The sequence below is a fragment of the Caloenas nicobarica genome, chromosome 12, assembly GCF_036013445.1.
Source record: "Caloenas nicobarica isolate bCalNic1 chromosome 12, bCalNic1.hap1, whole genome shotgun sequence".
Classification (NCBI taxonomy): Eukaryota; Metazoa; Chordata; class Aves; order Columbiformes; family Columbidae; genus Caloenas; species Caloenas nicobarica.
Genome location: NC_088256.1, coordinates 14,770,184 through 14,791,834, shown reverse-complemented (window position 1 = coordinate 14,791,834; position 21,651 = coordinate 14,770,184). Strand labels below are relative to the sequence as shown.

Genomic DNA, 21,651 nt, shown 5'->3' with positions numbered 1-21,651 from the left:
TATGGAAGAGGCTTGGAAAATAAGTAAAATGTAACTTTAAGCAAGTTATAAATGGTAGATGCTTTTAATTGTGAATGTGAACTTGTGAGAAAAATACAGAAAACAAGCCCCTTGAATGGTACCAAGAAGCTGTTTAATCTGCGCAGTTATCGTGGGTCTTCAGCATTTAAAAGAGTTTTAAACTTAAAGAAAAGCCTGTCTGCAGTTTGGTGCTCCATTTTGGTGTGTTTTCATAGCACTTACCTAGGAATAACTTTCCTTGGCAAGTAGGATTCTGCTCAGAGCTATAATGCTGCTTTTGGTCTTCAAGACTAGTCAATTTGTGGATGAGTGGCAAAGCAATGTCATGTGGGACCAGGAAATGTAGTATATTCAGTGAGCTCAATGCACTCCAGAAGATCAGATTATTTTTCTCATATTTTTGAATGCATAGCTAAACTGTTATTTGGAAGTTTTAATTAAAGTAACAGAATACTATACTGTGATTTTCTGTCGCCTTAGGAGTAGTAAAGTGTAGAATACATTTAAATAATCTTTTGCCTGGGAATACGCAACTGATTTGTGACTTTCAGGAAGAAAATGGTGTTTGACTGATTTCCCCCCCCCCCCCCCCCCCCCTCTTTTTTTCCTTATTTGCAGATAGGTGATTAATTTCTCACGTGGTTCTTGTTCTGCAAATGAAAAGCATTTGCCTGTGGAGTACCTGGCACTGCTACTTCCTTCAATTCCGTATTTTGTACGTTGGCTGTTTGATCAAATAGTGTATTTGGACGTTAGGAGGAGATTAAGTTGGGCACTGCTTGGGATTCATACACTTAAAAAAATAATTACTTTTACTGTTTTTTTCTGTAAAGATTTTAATTAGGTTGCTTGTAAATTAAATGAAAAAATAAAAAGGAACAGAAGCACTCATAGGAGAGCAAGTGTTTGAGAACTGTTGCCCTGTTGGTTGAATAATGTTGTTGGGGCAGGAGCGAGAAGTGACTCTGCTTTCTAGATGGGCATTGATTGACTTAACACCAGTCAATGCTTGGGAATGACTGTGTGGCTTGAACAGGCTTTGACTTTACTGGTCGGAAGAGTATTTCAAGAGTTACTTTTGAAAAAGTGGCCCATTGATTGTCCTTAGACTCATTCTTTTACTTAAGTCATGCTGCCGTTAATAAATAAAATGTGTAATCGGCTCCTTGGGCTGGGCAGAGCAGAGAGATATGGACTTAAAGAGCAGTTGCCAGTTGTTTGCACTGGCTGTGTACTCAGTGCAAGGAAGGGGATAACAGCATTTGCTTCTTGTATTTTAAGATGCTTTCTGTATGATGGCAAATGCAAAAGCAAAATTGAGTGTATGAATTCAAAATTGTGATTTTTTTTCTTTGTGCTTATAATAGCTGCTATCTAACATCTCTTTCAACTTAAATTTCAGGCCTTCAGTGCAGAGGAAGCATGATCTAGTGATCTGGTGTTATGTATATGTATGAGGCTGTTAGACGCAGTATTTACAATGTGTGCAGACAAGCATGGCTATTGGCATGTAAATGCATAAATTCTTTTACTAAAAGTAAGGCTTCTTTATGCTAAACCTGCATCCTTGCTCTCTGCAGGGCTAGTGTTTCTTAATATTTATAGCATATAAACACTATTTTCCTACACAGCAAATGTCTGTTCAGCATTCAAGTAGCAGTTTCTGTGAGATTTGTTGCCTGTGTTAATGCTGCTCATGTGTAATTTAGAACTTCTTCGAAGAAGTGGGAGAGAGCTCCCCAATTGTTTGTCAAATAGGTGCATCTGGTTTTGAATTAGTCCTCAGCTCTGATCATGCTGAGTTTGTTCAGTTCCTTGCCTGTGGTTATGGTAACAGCTTTAAATGCCACAAACTATTTTGGGCAAACATTTTCAAGAATAATGATCAGAAGCAGCAAATATTCCCCAGTGATTTCATCCCAAAAATAAACTTGACAATGTAGGTTTCACCATTATGAAAAACCTATCAGTGTGTTATTAAACCACTTAAATTTATAGAAGTTCTGCTCCTGGTTCTATTCGTTATTGCTGAGCAGCGTGACAGGGTGTTGGCATTTTGTGATGGGATTAAGCTGTCCCGATGAACAGAAAAATTGTCATGTTGTACAAAGACTACTTTGAAACCTGTAGAATAAACGTCTTACTGTGGTAATACATTAAAAGTGTTTTTCTTTTTCTTTTTTTTTTTAAGGGAGTCAACATAGTTGAAGGTCTACCTTATTTTCCCTAGAAACCTGCTGTGCTTATGCTGTTAAATATACTATTAAATTCTCCATTCCCTTTTTAATAGCTTGCGTTTTGTGCTCCCTGCTGTCGTCAGCCCCGGGAGGTCACCAAGCAGAGCAGAGAGTTGCAGAGAGGTCCCTGGTGGACACCTGCGCGCCCGTCTGCTTCCTCAGCTCTTCAGGCAATTTGGGAGCTGCTGGGGGGGCGCGTTCAGAATTAGATTGTTGATAGCATCCCTACAAGGACTGCTATTAACAGCGTGCTACTCTCTGCTTCTCTACTGCAGAAGACAGAGTGGTATTTGTGTTCCCATAGCATGTTGTAAAATGCATGAGATTTTGCTCATCCTCCTTGGAAATGAGAATAGGAAAATGAGAGCATCCTCAAGCAGAAGCTATTAGAAGAGCATGCAGAAACCTGCAGCGATTGATGCTTTATTTTGTCTTCCTAGCTATGGATTAGAAGGACTGATTTTTGCAATGGGATTTTTCCATAATGGCATTCTTGTATTGTTTGGGCAGAGCTTGCACGGGAGGAAAACAGGCTGCTGAATTTAGTCACTGATCTCTATTAGCCGTGGCCTAAGGCTATGCTGAGATTTATATCCCATTTGTATTGTTGCAGCTCAAAAGAAGAATGTTCAGAGGATGACAAGTGTATTCTGAGTAGGTATGTTGTTTCATTTTCATATGAAACCCATTTTTTTTTTTCTGCTTCCATTGGTCAGAAATGAGGGTAATAGGAAGATAATATAGTACAGTGCTGCAGTGTCCCTGTTAAGGTAGAACAATAGTATCAGAAAACCGTTCTTTGAAAATTAGCTGCTTTTATTAAATAAAGCTGCATTGTGCTGGTGTGCACAGTGCAGTCTGTCTTTTTTTTTTTTTAAACATATACTGCAGTCAGTGCTTCCCTAACGAGGTGGCACTATTGTTGAGTTAGAAGGATAGAATCATCATCTTGCTTTAGGGGACAGCAGGATTTAAAAGGAGATGCCTTGCAGCCCTCTTTTGCAGATTGGAAGCATCGGTTTAAGGGCATTGGCAGAATCATTTCCTCGTTCTTAGCAGCAGCCACTGCTGTGCCAGTAGTGTGTGGAATGGAAGTCCTAGTTGGTAGTCTGTTATGGAAACGCTGTTTACTGTTATTGTAGTACCGTGGTGACAACATGCCATTGAAATGGAAAACGAGCTCTCCTGCTATCTGGAAATTCCCAGTTCCTGTGCTTAAAACATCCAGGTCATCGCCACTTTCTCCAGCATACATGTAAGTGAGAGAAATGAGGATAATAAGGTGGGATTGCTTTTGTGAGACTACCGTGTGGCAAAATACCCTGTTGTATATTAAATGACATTGGCGCTCAGAATTTTACTTTGTTTTCTGTGTACACCCCCTGATTTTATCCTGGATGTTTCATGATGGATGTTGTGTCGAGTCTTTCCCTCTTTGTTGAAGCATAGAGAAATTGCGCAGATTAAACCATATTCGTAACAATATTGTATATGTTCATTTGAAAAGTTCATGTTGCTGTTAATCTGTAGAGCTGATGTTGAATTGACAAGTTGAGCTTTGAGGCAGGCTTTCTTTGTAGTGTATATGCTAATATTTCCTCCTCCTGACTGTTCTTGGAAATTAAACATGGAATCACCTGCTGTATTGTACTGTACTTTTGTTCGTGTAAGTTCTCGTATAAGAAAAAAATCATCTTGCTTTGGTCTTCTTTTATTCTTGAAAGTCTTAGCCTTAATACAAATCAAATCTCTTTCTAGAAAGTTACAATAAAAGCTTAAAACATAAATATAAATCATTTGTATCTGAGTACTTACATAGTTATGCAGTTTGTCCATGTAAAGTAGCTTCACATAAGAGAGTATTTAAATACATATGGAACAATATGCTTTTGTCTTGCAAATCTTGATGGAGCTTTTGTTCACCTTTTGTTGCTGTGATTTCTGTGTTAGCGTATACAGGTGGCTCTTTTTTTTCCTTCTGTGGAATAAAACTAAGCATAGGGTACTGAATTGCTTCTGCCTTTATTTAGGTAAGCAGCTCTTTTGAAAATGAGGAAGAGTTGCTTTATAATGCACAAGTAGCAGTGTAGATGACTCCCCTATCTGACATTTAATATAAAGACTCTTATTCCGATAGTATTCCAGCCTAGTACCTACAATGTTAGTACTTTTTAGCTTGTATTGTCTTTTTGCAGATAGGCTTTTGCTCCAGCTTCTGTAGGGATGTTCTGTAAGAAATAGGTATTTACAGGTCCTCTAAATGTCCTCTTTTTTTGGTTGTTGCTGAGAATTGCATGGATAAGCAGTGGAGCTGAAACAATACAATGCCGTATGCGTGGTCACTATTGTTCTCGGGCAGAAGGGCTGGGGTTTAAGAGCTAACCTGGTGGTATGGAACCTGTGTTGTGCACGCTTCAATTTTAAAATTAATTTCCATGGAAGTGCTTCAGCCTTTTCACTCACTGGATGCATCAAAAATGTTTAAGGCTACCAGAAATAAGCTGTTTGCAATAAATTGCTACTTACTATGACTTTAAAAAAAAATGACTAAATACAAAGAAAGTATAATAATAAAAAAGAGTTATAAGGCTTTTGAACCTATTTCAGGTAAACACTGTCTTTAGTGTTGTATGTTATGTTCTTGTTTTTTAAACTACAGCACTTATTAAATGCAAGAAAAATCAGCCTAGTCTGATCTATCTGCTGCTGAAACCCAGCGTTTCTTTTGTGCGTCGCCTTTAAATTGCTAATCTAGCTCAGTGTATGCTCTGGCTTTTATGATGGGGATCATGTAGCTGATTATCTCAGTGTGTTGAAAGTATGTGAACAGGTTTAGTGATCATGCTTAACTGTATGATACTGAGCTTATCTGGAGCATGAGAGATGGGATCAGCAGCCTTAATCATCTTTTTATAATGAGTCAATGTGTGCCAGTGTTTATGGAGACATTTCTTCACTGCCACACAGTCCTGATGCTAGCAGGACTCTCAAATCTAACATTAAAATTATTCACATACTTTATTAAAAAGAATGAGAAACAGTACAAAACGGCATCTATTTGATTAGGCAGTATATATCAACCGATTAAAAAAACCTTGTCATTTAGGTTGCAGAGATTACAGTAAATGTGCTACTGTTTAACATGCTCTGATGTTTTTTCACATTCACATTTATAAGTTGTCTTTCATGAGTAGTGCTCTGCACACTAGCAAAACGTTATGTTTTGAGTAAAGGATTCAGGACTAAGTGGTGTGTGAAATGGAACATACATTGATGTAAAATAAATGACCATAAAACTCTTGAATTCACAGAAGAACACTCACATACTCAATATTTTCGATCTAGAGTATACAAAGTTATAATTGAGCTTTTAATAGTTAACATTGTAATCTTATAAAATAGGTTTGTAGTGTAATTTGGAATATGAAGTAGGGAGGTCTTAACTGTGCTTTTATTTTAAATTTAAAATGAAATTAAATTTTTGCAGGTTTTTCTAGTAAGGTTGATCTTAACTTTTAAAAGCTTCATCCTGCTTATGATTTACAAATAACTTATCTAGTGGTTAAACTGATTGTCAGGACACATAGATTTCGTTAGTGTTTTATGTGGTCTGTGTACCCGATATCCAAACTTGGCCTCAGTTTCCCTGGGTGGAAATGCCGAGACTGGTGGTTACCAGCACGTTTGACTTCTTGGATGAAGCTGGCACGTATGTCCCAAGTCCCACCATGATATGGTTACCTGTCCTGCACGCTCTGCAACTGGGGAGCTTTAGCTTCAGTCTTCAGCTTGGAGAGTTTGCCGTAGCTCCCGAGGTGGGGAACGAGTACAAAGAGCTTGTCCCAGCGAGTTCTCTGCTGCAGGAAACGTGTGGCCAGGGAGCACAAGAGAAAAAGGACCTGCTGAAGTTGAGCTGATGACTTTGTAGGTGAGGATATGGTTCTGTTACTGGGAAGTCTGCTGTTTTTGCAAAGTCTGGTACTGCTGTCCTGGCAATGGAAAGGAGCAGCAGTGAATTGCTGCTGCTTGCTGGTGGTTTTGTTTCCCAGCAGTTATTAATTAAGGATGTTTTCAGGATATCCTGACTGCAAGAGGTAGCTCTTAACATTGCATGAAGGAGGAAGGGTCCCTCTGAAGGGAAATGCAGGCATCCCCTGGCTTCTGGTGGAACCAGTCTGGAGTAGCTTGAGCTTTTCCCCAAGTTGATGGAGAGATCCAGTGACATTGCACAGGGAAAATCAAACGGTATTAGAATTGGAGCACTGCCATGTGACCAATACATGTGGGTGTAATGCAGCCTGGCTCTGTGCACGAGTTAAGAGTGTGCAGATACATGTGTGTGCACGTGCCTTCATCAAGCTGCTTTACATTTTCTTTCACGACACTCCTGGCGTTTGGGTTTAGAATATAGATTCCTTTTGTCAAAATGAGTGTGAAAGGTGTTACAGCAAGTTCATGTTCTGCTAGTGAAATTTTATTCATATTTGTGATTTTGTTGGCTGTATGGGGGCAGACATAGGTGACCTAATATATTATGTGGGCAGGTGAGCAGTTTTGGCAAGTGAATCAGAGGAAAGGACAAAGTGAATAATACAGAGCTGGAAAAGTAGTATTCCTTGGCATTGTAGCCGTGTATTGATGGCCACATGTTAAAAGCAAAACAAAACAGTGACTAACATAAGCAGAGGTTAAGAATTAAAGCACTACTTCAGAGAGGGTAAAGGACAGTTCAGAATTTGGTTATATGTAACAGCTTTGAGGTGTAAAGGAATGTTGTCCCAATTAGCGTTCACAAGCCATAGATTAAGAACTAAGAGGAGAAGTCTTTCTTATTCACACTAGCAATGTCATTTATATTGTTTTCTGAAGTTGCGCTAATTTTTCACTAACATAAATGGAAGAAATGTTTGTGGAAACTCTGGAGATTAAAGTATTATGATGGACGTTTATAAAGAATTCAAAAATGCAGAAGTGTTGTTTTCAAAAATCATGTGAGAATGATTGTTAGCTGTTTTCCCGAAAAGCTAAATGTTAAGTGTTTTTAGTCTGACTTTTTAGGAGAAATAAACAAATGTGATACTCCAAGTATATTGCTATCAAAGGGTTTATAACACAGTCTTTCCATCCTGAGTCATGTGGTTGTGAAATTTGTCTGATAGGAAATGCTTTGCAGTAATGGAAATCAGTTGCTGGGCAGAAAAGTAGAATAAACTCTTAACATGCTGGCGCAATCAGTGTTAGTTCTAGCTGCTTATATAGATTATATATATTTATGCTTTTGTGTCTCTCAAAAGATTTGCTCTACAATGAGCTCTTTGAATTCATGCTATACAATGAGATGTACTTAAATGGGAAAAGGTGTGTATGCATAATTCATCAGACCATCTGTATTAAGCAGTTTTCTTTTGTGAATCTGCCCTATATGTCTTTACTGCCTTCAGTGGTCATTTTTGGTAAAGAAACCTTTTTGCTGGGCTCTTGAGCATTTGACAGGCTACACTGTATTCACACCAAAACAGACTCACCTGTCTTTGGCAACATTGCCATTTTAAGCAATTACTTCCTAGAGATTTCAAATTTCAAGATGTTGAGAGTCAGTGTGGAGGTCACTCCAAATATGTTTAAACTAATCTGACAATGTACGTAAACAGGTGAATTGGGTGGACGGGGAGTAGAAGGGACTTATATCTTATGATTAGAAGACTGCTTCTATCCAAAAATTTTGTACGTGGAGTTCTCGTTTGTGCTGTTAGTCTTACTTTTGCTTTTAAAATAATAGGTATTTCAATAGATTATTGTAAGTTTGAAATGTGAAATTTCATTCCAGTAATAAACTGGGAAAAACAAGGAAAAAACCACCCAAATATGGTCGTCATGAAGTTTCCCAGTGCCATTGATTTTTCTGGGCAGATCTTCATAGGTGATGCTGTGGCTTACAGGTCTTCAAAATCACGTTTTCCTCATACAGTGTGATGTTGCAATATTGACATTATACTGTGACATGTTAAAGCATCTTTATTGAATTATCTTGAATATGTTACTCAGCCTGTTCTGCCCGAATGTCAGTTCTGCCAGTTTGTCATTTTTGCCATTATATCCTTGTTATTGTGGAAAAATCTTGATGTCTGATCACTTTCCACTAACTGGTTTTCTAGCGTTATGCAGTATTTTCTGTTGAACTTTGCATGGGGATGCCTGTGGATTTTCATAAAGTACTTGGTGAATATTGGGGTTTAAAAATAATAGGCACTTTTTAAAATGGTAATAGTAGGAATTGTAGTGTAATAATGCATACCTATAAAACTGAAGTGGAAGTGCACATCCATATTATTGCTGTAATATTTCATGCAGCAGTGATTGAGATTGTTGCAATATCTAAGTTGCAAAAATGTGTTTTTTCATGGGATGGACAAGTCACCTACACCTGTTATCTGACATGCTAAGATCTAAACTCTTTATTATGTAGAGGAAAAATATTTTACTATTCGAAGTAATTAATGTCACCCTACATTCTTCCCAGGAGATTGTAATGGCAGAGCAGACCTGGCAACAGAAAGAAGAGGGGTTACTTATCAAACCCTAACATCAGAATCTTGTCGACATTTTTTTGCTGGACTTTAAGCTATCAAAATTATTCTGTACAGTGTATAGGGAAAAAAACCCACCACACACACAAACCCACAATGCTTTGGAAAGGAGTTGTTCCTAAATCTGTTAGAGGAATACAGTGGGATGTATATTCTATGGCCAAATCTTGAATATGCAGGTGCTATCTTGGACATATGTAGGTTTTCGTCTCTAAGGAACCATTCTGTAAACTTAACAATGTCTATGTGTAAGATAACTGAATTTAAAGACACATCAGGCAGAACTGTAATTTTCTGGTGTATGCAAGATATTTTTCTTCAGTGTTTTGTAATGCACAAGAAGGATTGAGCTGCCTATTTAAAATTATGACTTGCCTTTTGAACACTGAAGACCAAATATAAAGGGCAGAGAATAGGATGTGCAATGTCAGTCCAGCCTAAACTGTGAAACCCGAGTGACTGTTGTAATTTACCTTTTTGAATGTCAAGGAAATAAAGTAGTTCTGCTTCTGTAGAAAAGCTACAAAGCATGTGTATTCGCTTTGCTTTTTCTGTTTTTAATAGCAGGAATCAATAGACTAACACCATCTTTGGCGAAAAGTCATTAGAGAACCGTTTCTAATTTAACATCATTAAACAATCTGAGTCTGCAAATTTAAGCTACAAATGGCTCAATGGATGTAAACCCTTTGTCAAATAGATAAATGTGGATGTAATACTAAGACTCCCAGAGAGACTAAATACTGTTAGGAACAAAAGCTTTATAGCAATGACTGAGCCAAATATTGCTTTGTTTCTGTGGAAAACAAATTTGAATTAACCAGCAGGCTGTAATTATGCTGCAAACAGCTTGAGACCTCTGATAGTTTAGTTGTTTAAGAAGGAATTCTGAGGAGAATATTTTCTATGTGTGTATCCTTGGGAAATCACACCGAAACGGTTGATGATGTTGCTCAGTCTGCTGCTGCCTTTGTGGGGCCTGATTTTGTGCTGGCTTGGGTCACAGCATGGCCTTATTTTGAAGTGATGCAAAAAGGTTCAAGTGATGTGGGGAATATCCTTGTTTCTGTGTTGTCCGCCTCTCTACCCAGATCCGTTGGCGTTTGGAATAGCGATCATGTCTTCAATCTGAGGTTTCTAGCAGCTTTCTTCATTTCTTTTTGCATTGTGGGCTTGTGTGCTTGGCCAGAAACTTTTTGTCAAGATGGTGTTTGTGTGTTGATGTCCAAAGAGACTTGACTTGTAATTTCGGAGAGAAAAAAAAAAAAGTTAAAAGCTTGACGTTTATGCTTTAGTCTGCAAAACTTTGCTTCTAGAATAGCTTCAGTAGGTTACTTTGGGCTTGTGGTTGAGTGACCAAGGTTTGGTGTCCTTGGTGTCCCTGTCCTTCAGGTGGGTTTGTAGATGTTGCGCTCGTGGCCTTGCTGCCTTTGGTGATGGCGCTTGCAGAGCTCCTCGGGCTACATCGCTTCAGTGCTTGATTGCCCCTTTAGACGCCTTCTCAAGGTGGTTATTTCAATGAACATGTCAGGCTGTAACTGTGTCCAAACAACAGTTAAAGTTGGGGACCTGCCTGCCTCTGTTTGCTGCCCATCAGCAGGTGTCCAGAAACCATCTTTCTCCCTATCTGCTGATTTTTGGGTTTGGAAGCCCCATGTCCTCCTTTCTTGCTGCCCTTGACCAGAGCCTCGGGAAGGTAAAATGCCACTTCTCACTGGTTTGCTCAGCTAAAGAGAGCCTCGTTTTTTGTTATACTGTTGCAGAACACCCTTAGTTAAGAGGAAAGGTGGAAAATTGTTTTAGGAACATTATTTAAAAAAAAAAAATTAAGAAGCAGTAAGCTTTATTTTATGCCTTTCTCCTGGAGTGGATGTTTAGAAGAGCTCAGTATCAAGTTACTAAACAAATGTTTAAACGTTCTGATGTTACTGCTGTCCTAATCTATAAACAAGGTCAGGTGTAATAAGTGATTTATTCAAATATGAACATCAGAGCATTGCCTGAGGTGAGCAGTATGCTGCGCTAGCCGCTCTAGCTACTTTTGGAAACTGCAGCACGGTAGTTAAAATTAATTCACTTGAGGTAAAGGTTTGCAAACTTCTGGTTGTCGTGGCCCCTTTCAAGTGAACAGCATTAAAATGGCATTTTTAAGAAATGCAGTAACCCGATAAATGCAAAGTGTTTCTAGTTACATTATCAGCCTCTAGTTCATCTACTAAAAGTACAGCCTTTAAGCTGTTCAGTAAAAGCAGTGACATCTGAAGCTGATAGCATGAGACTACTGGTCATAATAAGAAAGAGAGGGGGGAAAAAAAAGCTGTGATTTGTACTCCTAATGCTTTGTGTGTATGACAGGTCGGTTCAGTCCTGCCTTTCCATGCTGTTTTTGTGCTCATCCTGCTTTCAGCTCTAGCAGCAGCCTGTGGCAAAACCTGTTTGCCCCCAAAGCAAGAACTGAAGTTTGCTGAACATGTCGATTGGTCTCTTAAGAGAGGAGTTAACCTGCTCTGTCAACCTGTCAGAACAAAAATGACCTTTTGTCTTTGTTTTCTCTTCTAGCTGGAGTCATGTATCTATTTTAAAATGTAAACTTGCATTTCCTATAGAAACTTTTGGTGTATTTTTGTAATAAGAAACCATTAACAAATTATAAAACTGGCTGGTTTTACTGGCTTACTGCTACCGTAAAGAAATAAAGTTATTAACTCCTGTTAAAAAATAGTAATTAAAACATGAGATGTTATTTTTAGGTGAGTACAAGTGTAAAAGTAACTTCTTTGTCAGAATAAAGAATTTCCTGAAATTGTATGGCTAGAAGATATGGAATGGAAGAAATGTGAAATACCATGATTGTGTAATTTGTTCATCTACATTATATTAACATCCAAATTTATTAACAGAAGCATTATGAGATTTTCTTTTATACAATACTTCCATATCAGTTATGCTTATTGAGCTCCTAGGTGGCCATGTAATTTGGGGAATTCCTGAATTCATTACTCATGAAGCTGGAACATCTGTTCATAATGGGAAGACAGTAAGACAGTCAATACTTAAATTATTTTTTGTCAGACTAAGCATACTAAAGTACTTTTTGGCAGATTATGCATACAAAGTAAAGAATTATTCTATATCTAATAGTAAATGAACGTTTCATTGTATTTCACTGGCCTTCTCATGAATAGGTTCATTAGCAAAATACATGCATGCGTAGGGCAACCCTGTAATATACTACCTTTTTTTTGATAGATCATAAAATAGTAAAGGTTTGTCTTCTGATAACAGTATCTTAATATGAATTTGAAATCTGTTTTTTTTGTGTGCTGATAAATACCAGAGTACTGGTACCTGCCAGGAGTGATTGCTGAAGATGCCATTCACTGGTGGCCAGAACACTTGCAGTCATGGTTCATTGGACAGTAATTTGACAGAGAAAATAAGGTTATAATCCTTTCAAAAACAAACCATTGAGCTTTACCAAATTAAGAATTCACTGTCTGGCCAGTATGGCTTTGGCAAGCTTGTACTGAGTTATGTAAAGTCTGTGGGTTTTAAATAAATCAGAGAACATGCACTCTAAAATATCTGTAGCTGTAGGCTGATCTCCTTACTTTGTTTTAAAAGACTGCACTATGCTCTGACAATTTCAAACAGATCAATGGTTTACCGATATAAATGAACAAATTATCAATTAAATTAATAGTTGCCTTGTTTCTGTTGCATTAGAATGAGTTCAAGTACTTCTGAAGAAAACATCATAACAGAATATTGTTTTATTTGATTCCTGCCACTGAACGCTATACAAAACGGCAATGCCATCCTTGAATATTTTAGTTGATAGTAAAACCTGCCTTATTTGCACAGATCCCTGCTTATCCTGGGTCACCTAGATGCCTCTGAACTGTTTTAACAGGTTAATATTTACTAAGTGCTTTAGAAAGCAATTTGTGGATCATGTTGTATTTCACGCCAGTTCAAAAATATTTGTCAGCATTTGTTGGAAAGTTCCGGTGCTTAAAGCGTATTTTGAAGGAAGGTACAAATGGCAATTATGCCAGAGCTGGGGAAAGCGATGTTTGTCAATCCTTCAGCTGAGGATTGAGTGGGTAAGGCTCAGGTTCTGGGTCTGACTCAGGGTCTCGTGTCCTCTCCTGGTCACAGGGTTAGTGGCTCTTCTGCTTTATACGTATTTCAGCTTCTCCTTTAAAGTCAGTTCACACAGTTTCCATAATTCACTGCAAATAATCTAGAGAAGTTGCTTATGGAGTTGGGAGCAGTAACGGACAGAACTCCTGTCAATGCTTGGGTCAGTCTGTTTTCAAATTGCTTATTTAGCATTCTCCCGGAATACTAAGGTCCTTAATATTTGTGTCAGTCTGGATATTTACTCGTGCCACTTCTCTTTGTGCAGTTGAACCTAGACACTCATGAAGGCCAACTGACATGATTTCCAATCTTCTTTTCGTTAACAGAAGTCAACTGTTCTTGTTGTTACCCCACTGTATTTTATCCTGCATTGTGACACAATTTAGGGAATTATATACCTGATAATATTTAAAAGCCCCTGAATGTGTATCTTTCAAATCAATGTAATATTAAATAATACTACTGAATTGTTCCAGTTTCAAATCTTATTTTCTCCACGAGGGTAGTTCTTAGCTATTGTTCATCTGTGCTATGAAAAAAAACCAACCAACCAACAAAACAAAAACCAAACCCCAAACCCAATTGAAACCCCAAAAGTTAGTGTAGCTTCACATTAGCTTGGCAAGACCCTTGAACTATTGCCTTTTTTTTAATAGCTCAACATCTGGCTTATGGTTGTCTTTCTAGTTCTAAAGTAATTGCTGATTGCACAGATTGTCAAAGAGGGTGTTCGGGTACCTTTTAGTAGATCAACAAGGTTAAAAATCTTAGAAAATAAATGAATGCGAATCTAGTGGGCTATCATCTACAGAAAGAAAACTTTTTTTTTTAAATGATAAACAGCAAAGTTATCTTCCTTCAAAATTGACAGGAAGTTAGGAAATGAAAATATATAATATCTATATAATGCACGCTCCATATTTCACCACTATAAAAATTCCAATTGGAAGTATTGGAGGATTAGCTTGGAGTCATGAGAAAAGCACATTTGCTGGGAAAAAAAACTATGCTGTACTTGAAAGAATCAGCATATGTTTAGAAGGAAAATTCTGATTGGCAGCTTGTTCTGGTGATGGCAATTAATGAACCCCCGGTGCCTTTCTCTGAGCTGCCTCTTCCCAGAGGTTGGAGAAAGAGTCAGGCAGCTCCTCTGCTTGGCTATTGCAATGTTAATATTCATTTCACATTAAACTCCAACATTCCCTTGTTCTTAACATTATAATGTTCGGCTCCCTCCAGACCAAGTGTATGCACTGAAAGTGGTGTTAATATCCCCATTTAGAGCTACTCTTTGTGAATTATCACTACACGTTGTTGTAGTTTCAGCTGTCTCCTCCAGGTTTGCCTTTTTTTTTAGAACATGGCTAAAAGTGCTACTGCTGAACTTCTTGTGTAATTATTTTTGTTGATCAGAACAATAAAATTAATTACAAAATGAATTAGCTTTCTTATTTTGTAGTATGCTTAATTGTGATATACTGTACTTACAGTAAAGTGAAAAAATCAATATGTTTACATTCATTATTATCTAATTAATTATAGTGCTCAGCAGACCTATGTTAATGAATGTAAATAACACCTTTGGTAAGTGCCCAAACAAGGCAGATGAACTTACTGTGTTTTTGTTGGGAATGTAGTCAGATATGAAGCGTGTTACCCCTCTGTTCTGGGCGTGAATGGCAAAGTTATTTCTGAATGTTCACTTTACAGTCCCCCAAACAGAAGTTCTATCCTGAATAGCTTAAAATTTTGTTGCAGGGCAGTTTGAAATCACTCTCATTGTATATGATATAGTGCTTGGGTTTTGCTGTTTCTTCATGTATTGATATGAACATAGCGCGCAAGAGCTGTTGCGTTTTCACTTGGTTATCTCTGAATTTATTCTCATGGAGTCATATGCAGCCAAGTTAATGTTTGAGTCTAGAACTGTAACGTTTATATTCTGGTGGATTTTTATAGTATGGAAGTTTGTAAATTTTTCATGTCTAATTTACATACACAAGTTCCTGGGCATATATCGCAGCAAACGTTGAAAAGAAACAGTGAAAATCTCTTGCAGAATAGCATCAAATTGTGAGCTGCTGAGTTTGTATGTGCGATATAGGTATTAAACAGCTGCCCATTGTGTATTGAAAAATCAAGTAGGGGAAATAACTGCTTATAGCCACACCTGGCATGTTGAACATGTACTTGTAAGTATTACAAGTATTTTGAAATACATCATATCCTCTCTTTTGGCTGTGCAGTTGTAACAAGGCATCTTGTGCTACAGGGGACCTCTCAGGACAAAGCTTGGCAAATTTTATATAATGTGGCCTGTTGAGAAAAGTGTTTCCATCATCACTGCCATTCTTGGAATAAATGAATCATGGTCAAGGTCTTTGCCTTGATTTATAAAATTTATGAAGTATGCTGGCTGTTGGGAAATAAAGTAGCATGGTATATATGGCAAACATGCTAAAACGTCCATACGGAACACCCAAGAAGGTTGGCTTCCTTGTTCTTTTCTTTTCCTAATGATTTTAACTGATGTGTACATCTTCTATTTTCTTCTGTGTTTAGAAGAAGTCTTTAAAAAATCCCCTTCATATAATGGCTATCTGATCTGACATTTCAGGAATATATTTCAAGAGCAAATGCAGTCAGATTCATTCTAGTTGGATCTGTGGTTCCTTCCCACCCACGCTTACAAATCTCCACACATTATTTTCTAATTCTTCTTAGAAAGACATGTACAAATTTAGAGAATGAATGTCCTTTGAAATTGTTAGACTCTTTCCTTGATGTGATTATATTAAAACTAAAACAAAACCACACACCCCTCAATGCAAAATACCCTAGAACAAAATCAACAAAAATATTTTGGGTCATGACCTAGCAACTGCTTTGCTGCTGTAGTACATCATTGTATGTATTTGATGGATGCCAAAGATATTTTGGAGAACACTTTTCTAAGGTACACCCTGTAAAACTTGATTTAAATTACACTCTGCATTTATTTTATAAAACAATTCTGTTTCAAAAATGACACAATTCTTGCATGCTGCAGTACATCCACATTTGTTAATTTTTTTCAAATGTCAGATTATTGGGTTGCTACATTAGAAGCCAAAGCTGTTCAGATGTATTCTTGTTCCTACAATCTGTTGTTATGTCTGCATGCATAAAAATCTCACTGTTTCAAACCCATGTACACTGTTAAATGGTGAATTTGTTTTGAATATGTTTTCATAGCTGACCTTATGTACTCATGGGTTTGAACAAGGTACATCAGTGCTCTCAGAGTAATGCATGAGTTTCAGAAATTGCTCTGTAGTGTCCATGTACCCAAAGAAAGAGAGGGTAAATTTTTTTTTTTAAGAAATAACTTTTTAAAAAAATTATGAATTTTTTTTTCCATCTGCAAATTCCACATTTGTCCTTACGTAGTGATCCCAGTCAAAACTCGGGTAGAGGGGAACTTAAGCACATTCTTGTCACTTAAAGTAATTTCTGAAACTAGCTTGGAGGCCAATGTTTTTACCTGCACGTTTAAAATTTGGAAGACTTTCTGTATGCAAGATTTGCAGCAATTATGTCAAAGTGCTATGGATCTTTTTATGAAACGTGGAGTCTGTTAATACTAAAGATGTCCTCATCTGTGGATTAACAGCTTATGTTTGCTAATTAATATTGTGTACATATGCTTTATACATCTATGCATGCTAATAGGTAGTATATTAGATCACGGAAATTACAGGAACTAGTTATTGTTAATAATTCTGGAGATGAAATTTATTTACATTTTACAATAATTACAGGCTAGGGTAGTTAGACTCTCATATGCATATCTCTTTATGTAAACCTAATTTACATCTCAAGATTAACATGGAAGGCTAATAATAGTGCAATAATTCTTCAACAATTCTGCCTAAAATTAGCCCTTCCTGTCTAGATGTGGGCAGGAATTGCTTGGAGTCAAAAACATAAGTATTGAGTTCACACTAACAAATCTTGATTATGAAGTGGTTGCCTGCAGAGGCAAACTCTTTGATATCTTGTCCTAAGGGGTTCTTCTAGTTGTTTATGAATGTAGCTTACAGTTACAGCTCGAAATTCCACTATGTATATTTCACACTTGAGCAAGATATTATAAGCCATAAGAACGAAGTTACTGAACTTTAATATTACACTTAGTTTCAATCTTTTGGCTTTCCTTGGCCATCTGGTAAGATGTTTGATTCTGAAAACTGAATGAAACTCTTGCAAGTGCTGGAGGCACACATAGAAATAAAAGAATGTGCAAGTGTCTTAATCAGGGAGTGGAAGGAAAGATTTATTAGCCAAAACCATGTTTTTGAAATTACATTGTTTTAGGGGCTGTTAAACCTTCACTTTCTTAGATTATCTGAAGGGGACCGCTAAGGACCGGTTCTGTCACCTGCTGATTTTTGACCTATAGCATCTACGCTGTTACATTTCATCCCAGAAGACTGTGGGTTTAATACACAAGAGCACCGAATGGAAATGAGTTTGGTCTTAAGGTTTCTTTGTTCTATTCTCCTTAGATCTCTGGTGGAAGAGGAGGATCCTCATATGAAAGTATCTCTTGGTAGCAGCGATATGGGCGTCTCTGCCCATCTACAGTCTTCTAAGACAGGGACCACAAGATTTTTCACCAGCAATACTCACAGTTCTGTGGTATTACAGGTAATTAAATGTTCTTGTGTCAGTGTCGATCTGTACTGAACATTTTGGCTGCTCTAAACAATGCCTCCACTCAATAGATTTTATCAGACTAGTAATTCCTAAAAAGCCTCAAAAAAATCTGTGTTAGTCTGCTGTGCCGACAGTGCCCACAAGCAAGTATGGCTTGTAACTCCTTTTCCTGTGAGGTAAAGGTTTGACTTGTAGCAATAGCTTGCATAAAAACACATGGCCCTTTCTTTGGGTTGCATCCCTGTCTACTCTGCATTTCTAAGAGGTGATATCATTTAAACGATGAAGTGGCAGCTCTATCGAAGAAGCTCACTTGAATATAATCATGTCATTGCGTTAGGCAAGCGCCAGTACCATCTCCTGTGTGAGAGCTGCCTGAGGGATGTGACCGAGGAGAACCCTGCGCTCCCTCCTCGCGTCCCTGCCGTGGCAGAGCCCGGCCAGCTTTGGTGTAACGCCCTGTGCTGGCTCTGACTATATGGCACTACCGTATGGTAGAACGGATAAAAACGTTATTCTATATGAAGCTTTTAAGAATTTAGATCTGAATTAATTTTATCTTCTTGTTTCTGCTGGAGTTTTTACACACCATAGAACTTGCCATAACTCTTGCTGCTCTCCAGCACAGACTTGTGTAGGAGTACAGATGATTTCTGTGTGGCATGACTGCTTGGAGAGCTGACATTTATTTTTTTTGATTTGCTGCCTTTTTAAATAGATTGCCTAAGTTTAAGAACAAAAATGAGAAAGATTTTTTTTTGTTTTGTTCAGAGAACATAGTGATTATTTTGTTTTAGTTTCTAAGGCTTAGGCATCTGTGCACAGCTCTCTATCATTTGTAAATTTTGGAACAAGTTAAATTGTTCTAAATATTTTTCTCTATGTCTCTTTAGGTTTTATACTTATTGTAATAGAGACTGTTTATTTGATGTGCTTGGAGTTGTCCCCTTGCTGTAGGTTTTCTAGTTAAAGCTAAAGTCAGCTAATGGAAAGATTTCCCTCAATGCAAGATGGAGGTTACTGGCATGGATATAAACTGGTTACCGTCCAAAAGAAAACCTCTTAGACTGTGAAGAGTATCTTGACTATATTGTATATTTTGTACTCAAAAAGTTCATCAGCGAAGGAGTTTTACAAACTGTAAAACACCAAATGTAGAGTTGTGCCTTGCACAGTTTGTATTTTGTCAGAAAAATACTCTGGTCATCAGTATACTAGTAGCAAAGATACTTTTAATGTGGCAGGGGACATAACAATAAATTGTGATACTGAGAATCCTGGGCAAAGTGTTCATAACTCATTTCCCCCTCATTTAATTTTTTTCTTCAAAATTTGAGCAAAAAGTTGAAAAGCCTTGTTTGTAGAAACTACAGACAAGTCGTTTGAGGCATTGAAATGCATTAGTTTTATATAAACCTGTGTTTTGCTTCTGGTGTTTATTTGAGCTAATAACTCACCTTTTCATTTGCACTCTGTGCAACAAATTTGAATGTTCATTTCCACTTACCTTTGCAGTTTTAAAAATGCAGCCTTTCTTTAAGATAACTTATATTTTAAACCTTGGGGGCTGATGCCAAGACTAAATGTTAAAACTATAAAGATGTTCTCGTTAGTACTGGAAAAACATCAGACATGACTGGTTGAAGGAAGTTGGTTTATATTTGAGTTTTTGTTCTGCAGTGCATGAAGGAGGCGAGTATTCCACCCATCTTCCAGCATCCCAGACCAGGCATATCTTCAGTGGAAGATGCCATGTAAACTTCAGTAATAAATTTGATAATCATAGAAGCAGGTGACACCTTTCTTTTAGGCCCCCATGTTTTGCAGCCTCTTAGGTTGCAAAGCACTTAAGCTGGTGTGGGACAGAAATATGTCTAGAATGCATGTGTGTCCAGAAAGGGTTTGTCCAAAAAAGATTTCAGACCCTACCTGGAGCAATTGCTGGAGCGCAAGCTTACAAAACAAACTCCTTTCTGGAAAGAACTTAATTAGCTGAATAAAACTAAGGCCCAGTGTTTGCATTCTTCAGCCATTCCTGGAAAATAATAATTATTCTGCTTGTTTTCCAGTGAATAATTATCATTGAATATATTAGAGATAATGGTTGTAAGATGACAAGTAACTTAGTGACGTTTTGGAACTACAGTATGTATATAAATAAAAGTAAATAAGTATTTACGTAAGGGAAATGAGATTCCCACTCTCCTCCCAGATCAAATGAACGCTTCACATGGTGCTTTTCTTGCAGGGTTTTGACCAGCTGCGGGTGGAAGGTTTGCTTTGTGATGTGACGCTTGTTCCAGGAGATGGTGATGAAGTGTTTCCTGTTCACAGAGCGATGATGGCTTCTGCAAGTGATTACTTCAAGGCGATGTTCACAGGTGGGGCTTCTGTTAAAGTAATGCCCACTGCTATCTCCAAATTGCCGTCGTTTGGACACTCAGACACATGTTCAGTATTAAGTGTGAATTAGCCCAGGACTGCAAACAAATCTATGGAGTTGTACTCTCTCTACTGTTGCATATGGGTTTTTAAATTAGACATTAAAATTGTATTTAAATTTTGTGTAAGTTTATGAAATTATTTCAACCCAGTCAAAATGATCGTATAAACTTACCTACGTGTCTTTTTCAGGAGGAATGAAGGAACAGGATTTAATGTGCATTAAGCTTCATGGTGTGAACAAAATAGGCCTGAAGAAGATCATTGATTTCATTTATACTGCAAAACTTTCCCTTAATATGGACAACCTTCAGGACACTCTGGAAGCTGCCAGTTTTTTGCAGATTTTACCTGTTTTGGACTTCTGTAAAGTGTTTCTTATCTCTGGGGTAAGACTTACTACTTGTTTCACATTTTAAATTTTTAAGGCCTCGGTATGAGTTTTTGTTTTTTGTTTTGTGGGGTTTTTTTCTGTTGTTGTTGGGTTTTTTGTTTATTTACTTATAAGAACAATGACTATGTAATAGTCAAAGTCTAAAATGCTGTTATTCATAATTTGGATTCACAGAGAAGTTTGCTTTGTAGTTTTCTTGAAAATCTTTTTTTCTTCTAAGTATTATGTACACTCTTGAGTTTGATATAAATGTTATAGTGCATTAAAATTCTTTTAATTCCAGAGTGTACTGCCGTGATGACAGCAACGATGATAATCATAGTTCCAAAATTCCTTACTGGCATGTGAGGAAAGAGATGTGACATGAAAACTCTTCTTTCATTTATCTGGCTCCAACCTCTTGTTAAAAGTGTTTGGTTTATACTCCTCTGTTCAATCCTGTTGTTTATCAAGCATAGCTCACGTACACATTTGATCACCTTGGGTTGCTTTTCAGAGGTTTTCTTTTTTGAACATCCTTTACATCTTAAATCTCAGATGTCAGAGGTTTCAGGGCCTCGCTGCACGACTGCACTCATTCTAGTGTTACAGTCAACTTACTGCATGCATTTTGCATGTGTCAGTTATGTTCACTTTATTTCTATAGTTAAAACAGTGCAGTTATCTGTTTTCTAACTTAAACACAGTATATAAACAATGCCAACACGTGATGCTTCAATACCTTTCCTAGGTCTTGCCCTGCTGTCTTGTATTAATATAATTCTGTCCTGCCAACAATAAGGAGCACCTACTTTGTGGGGCTGCAGAATGAGAGAGCTTTACAAGCGGTGCTGTCAAAGCAGTTGTGCCTAGAGAGACACTTCAGCATTATTTCTAAGGTTTCCTGGAGGTTGTCTGATGTTAATGTAAATTGCTTCTATACCTTAAGAGAAATCTAACTTTACCTGTAACAGGGAAACTAGTATGTTCTACATGAATTATAATATTATGTGGAATTCAGCTTGCTGATAGTCTGAAATGAGAAATAAAGAAGCAGATATTCCAATTGATCCTCAGAGTACAAGCTTAGGATTGTGACCTCCCTAACGAAGACATGTGCCAGGATTTATGCAAACCAGAGGACTCA

The 21,651-nt window shown here is 37.4% G+C and overlaps 1 protein-coding gene across 6 annotated transcripts in view; it reads left to right on the top strand.

Annotated features, from left to right (window-relative positions):
• Positions 1-21,651, top strand: part of KLHL13 (kelch like family member 13) — an 83,770-nt gene that overhangs the window by 43,768 nt on the left and 18,351 nt on the right. For all 6 annotated transcript variants that reach the window (XM_065643180.1, XM_065643182.1, XM_065643183.1 and 3 more), the window contains exons 3-5: positions 17,539-17,680; positions 19,938-20,070; positions 20,324-20,520. In XM_065643180.1, the coding sequence (XP_065499252.1) occupies positions 17,539-17,680; positions 19,938-20,070; positions 20,324-20,520 (472 nt within the window). The remainder of the gene's footprint in view (positions 1-17,538; positions 17,681-19,937; positions 20,071-20,323; positions 20,521-21,651) is intronic.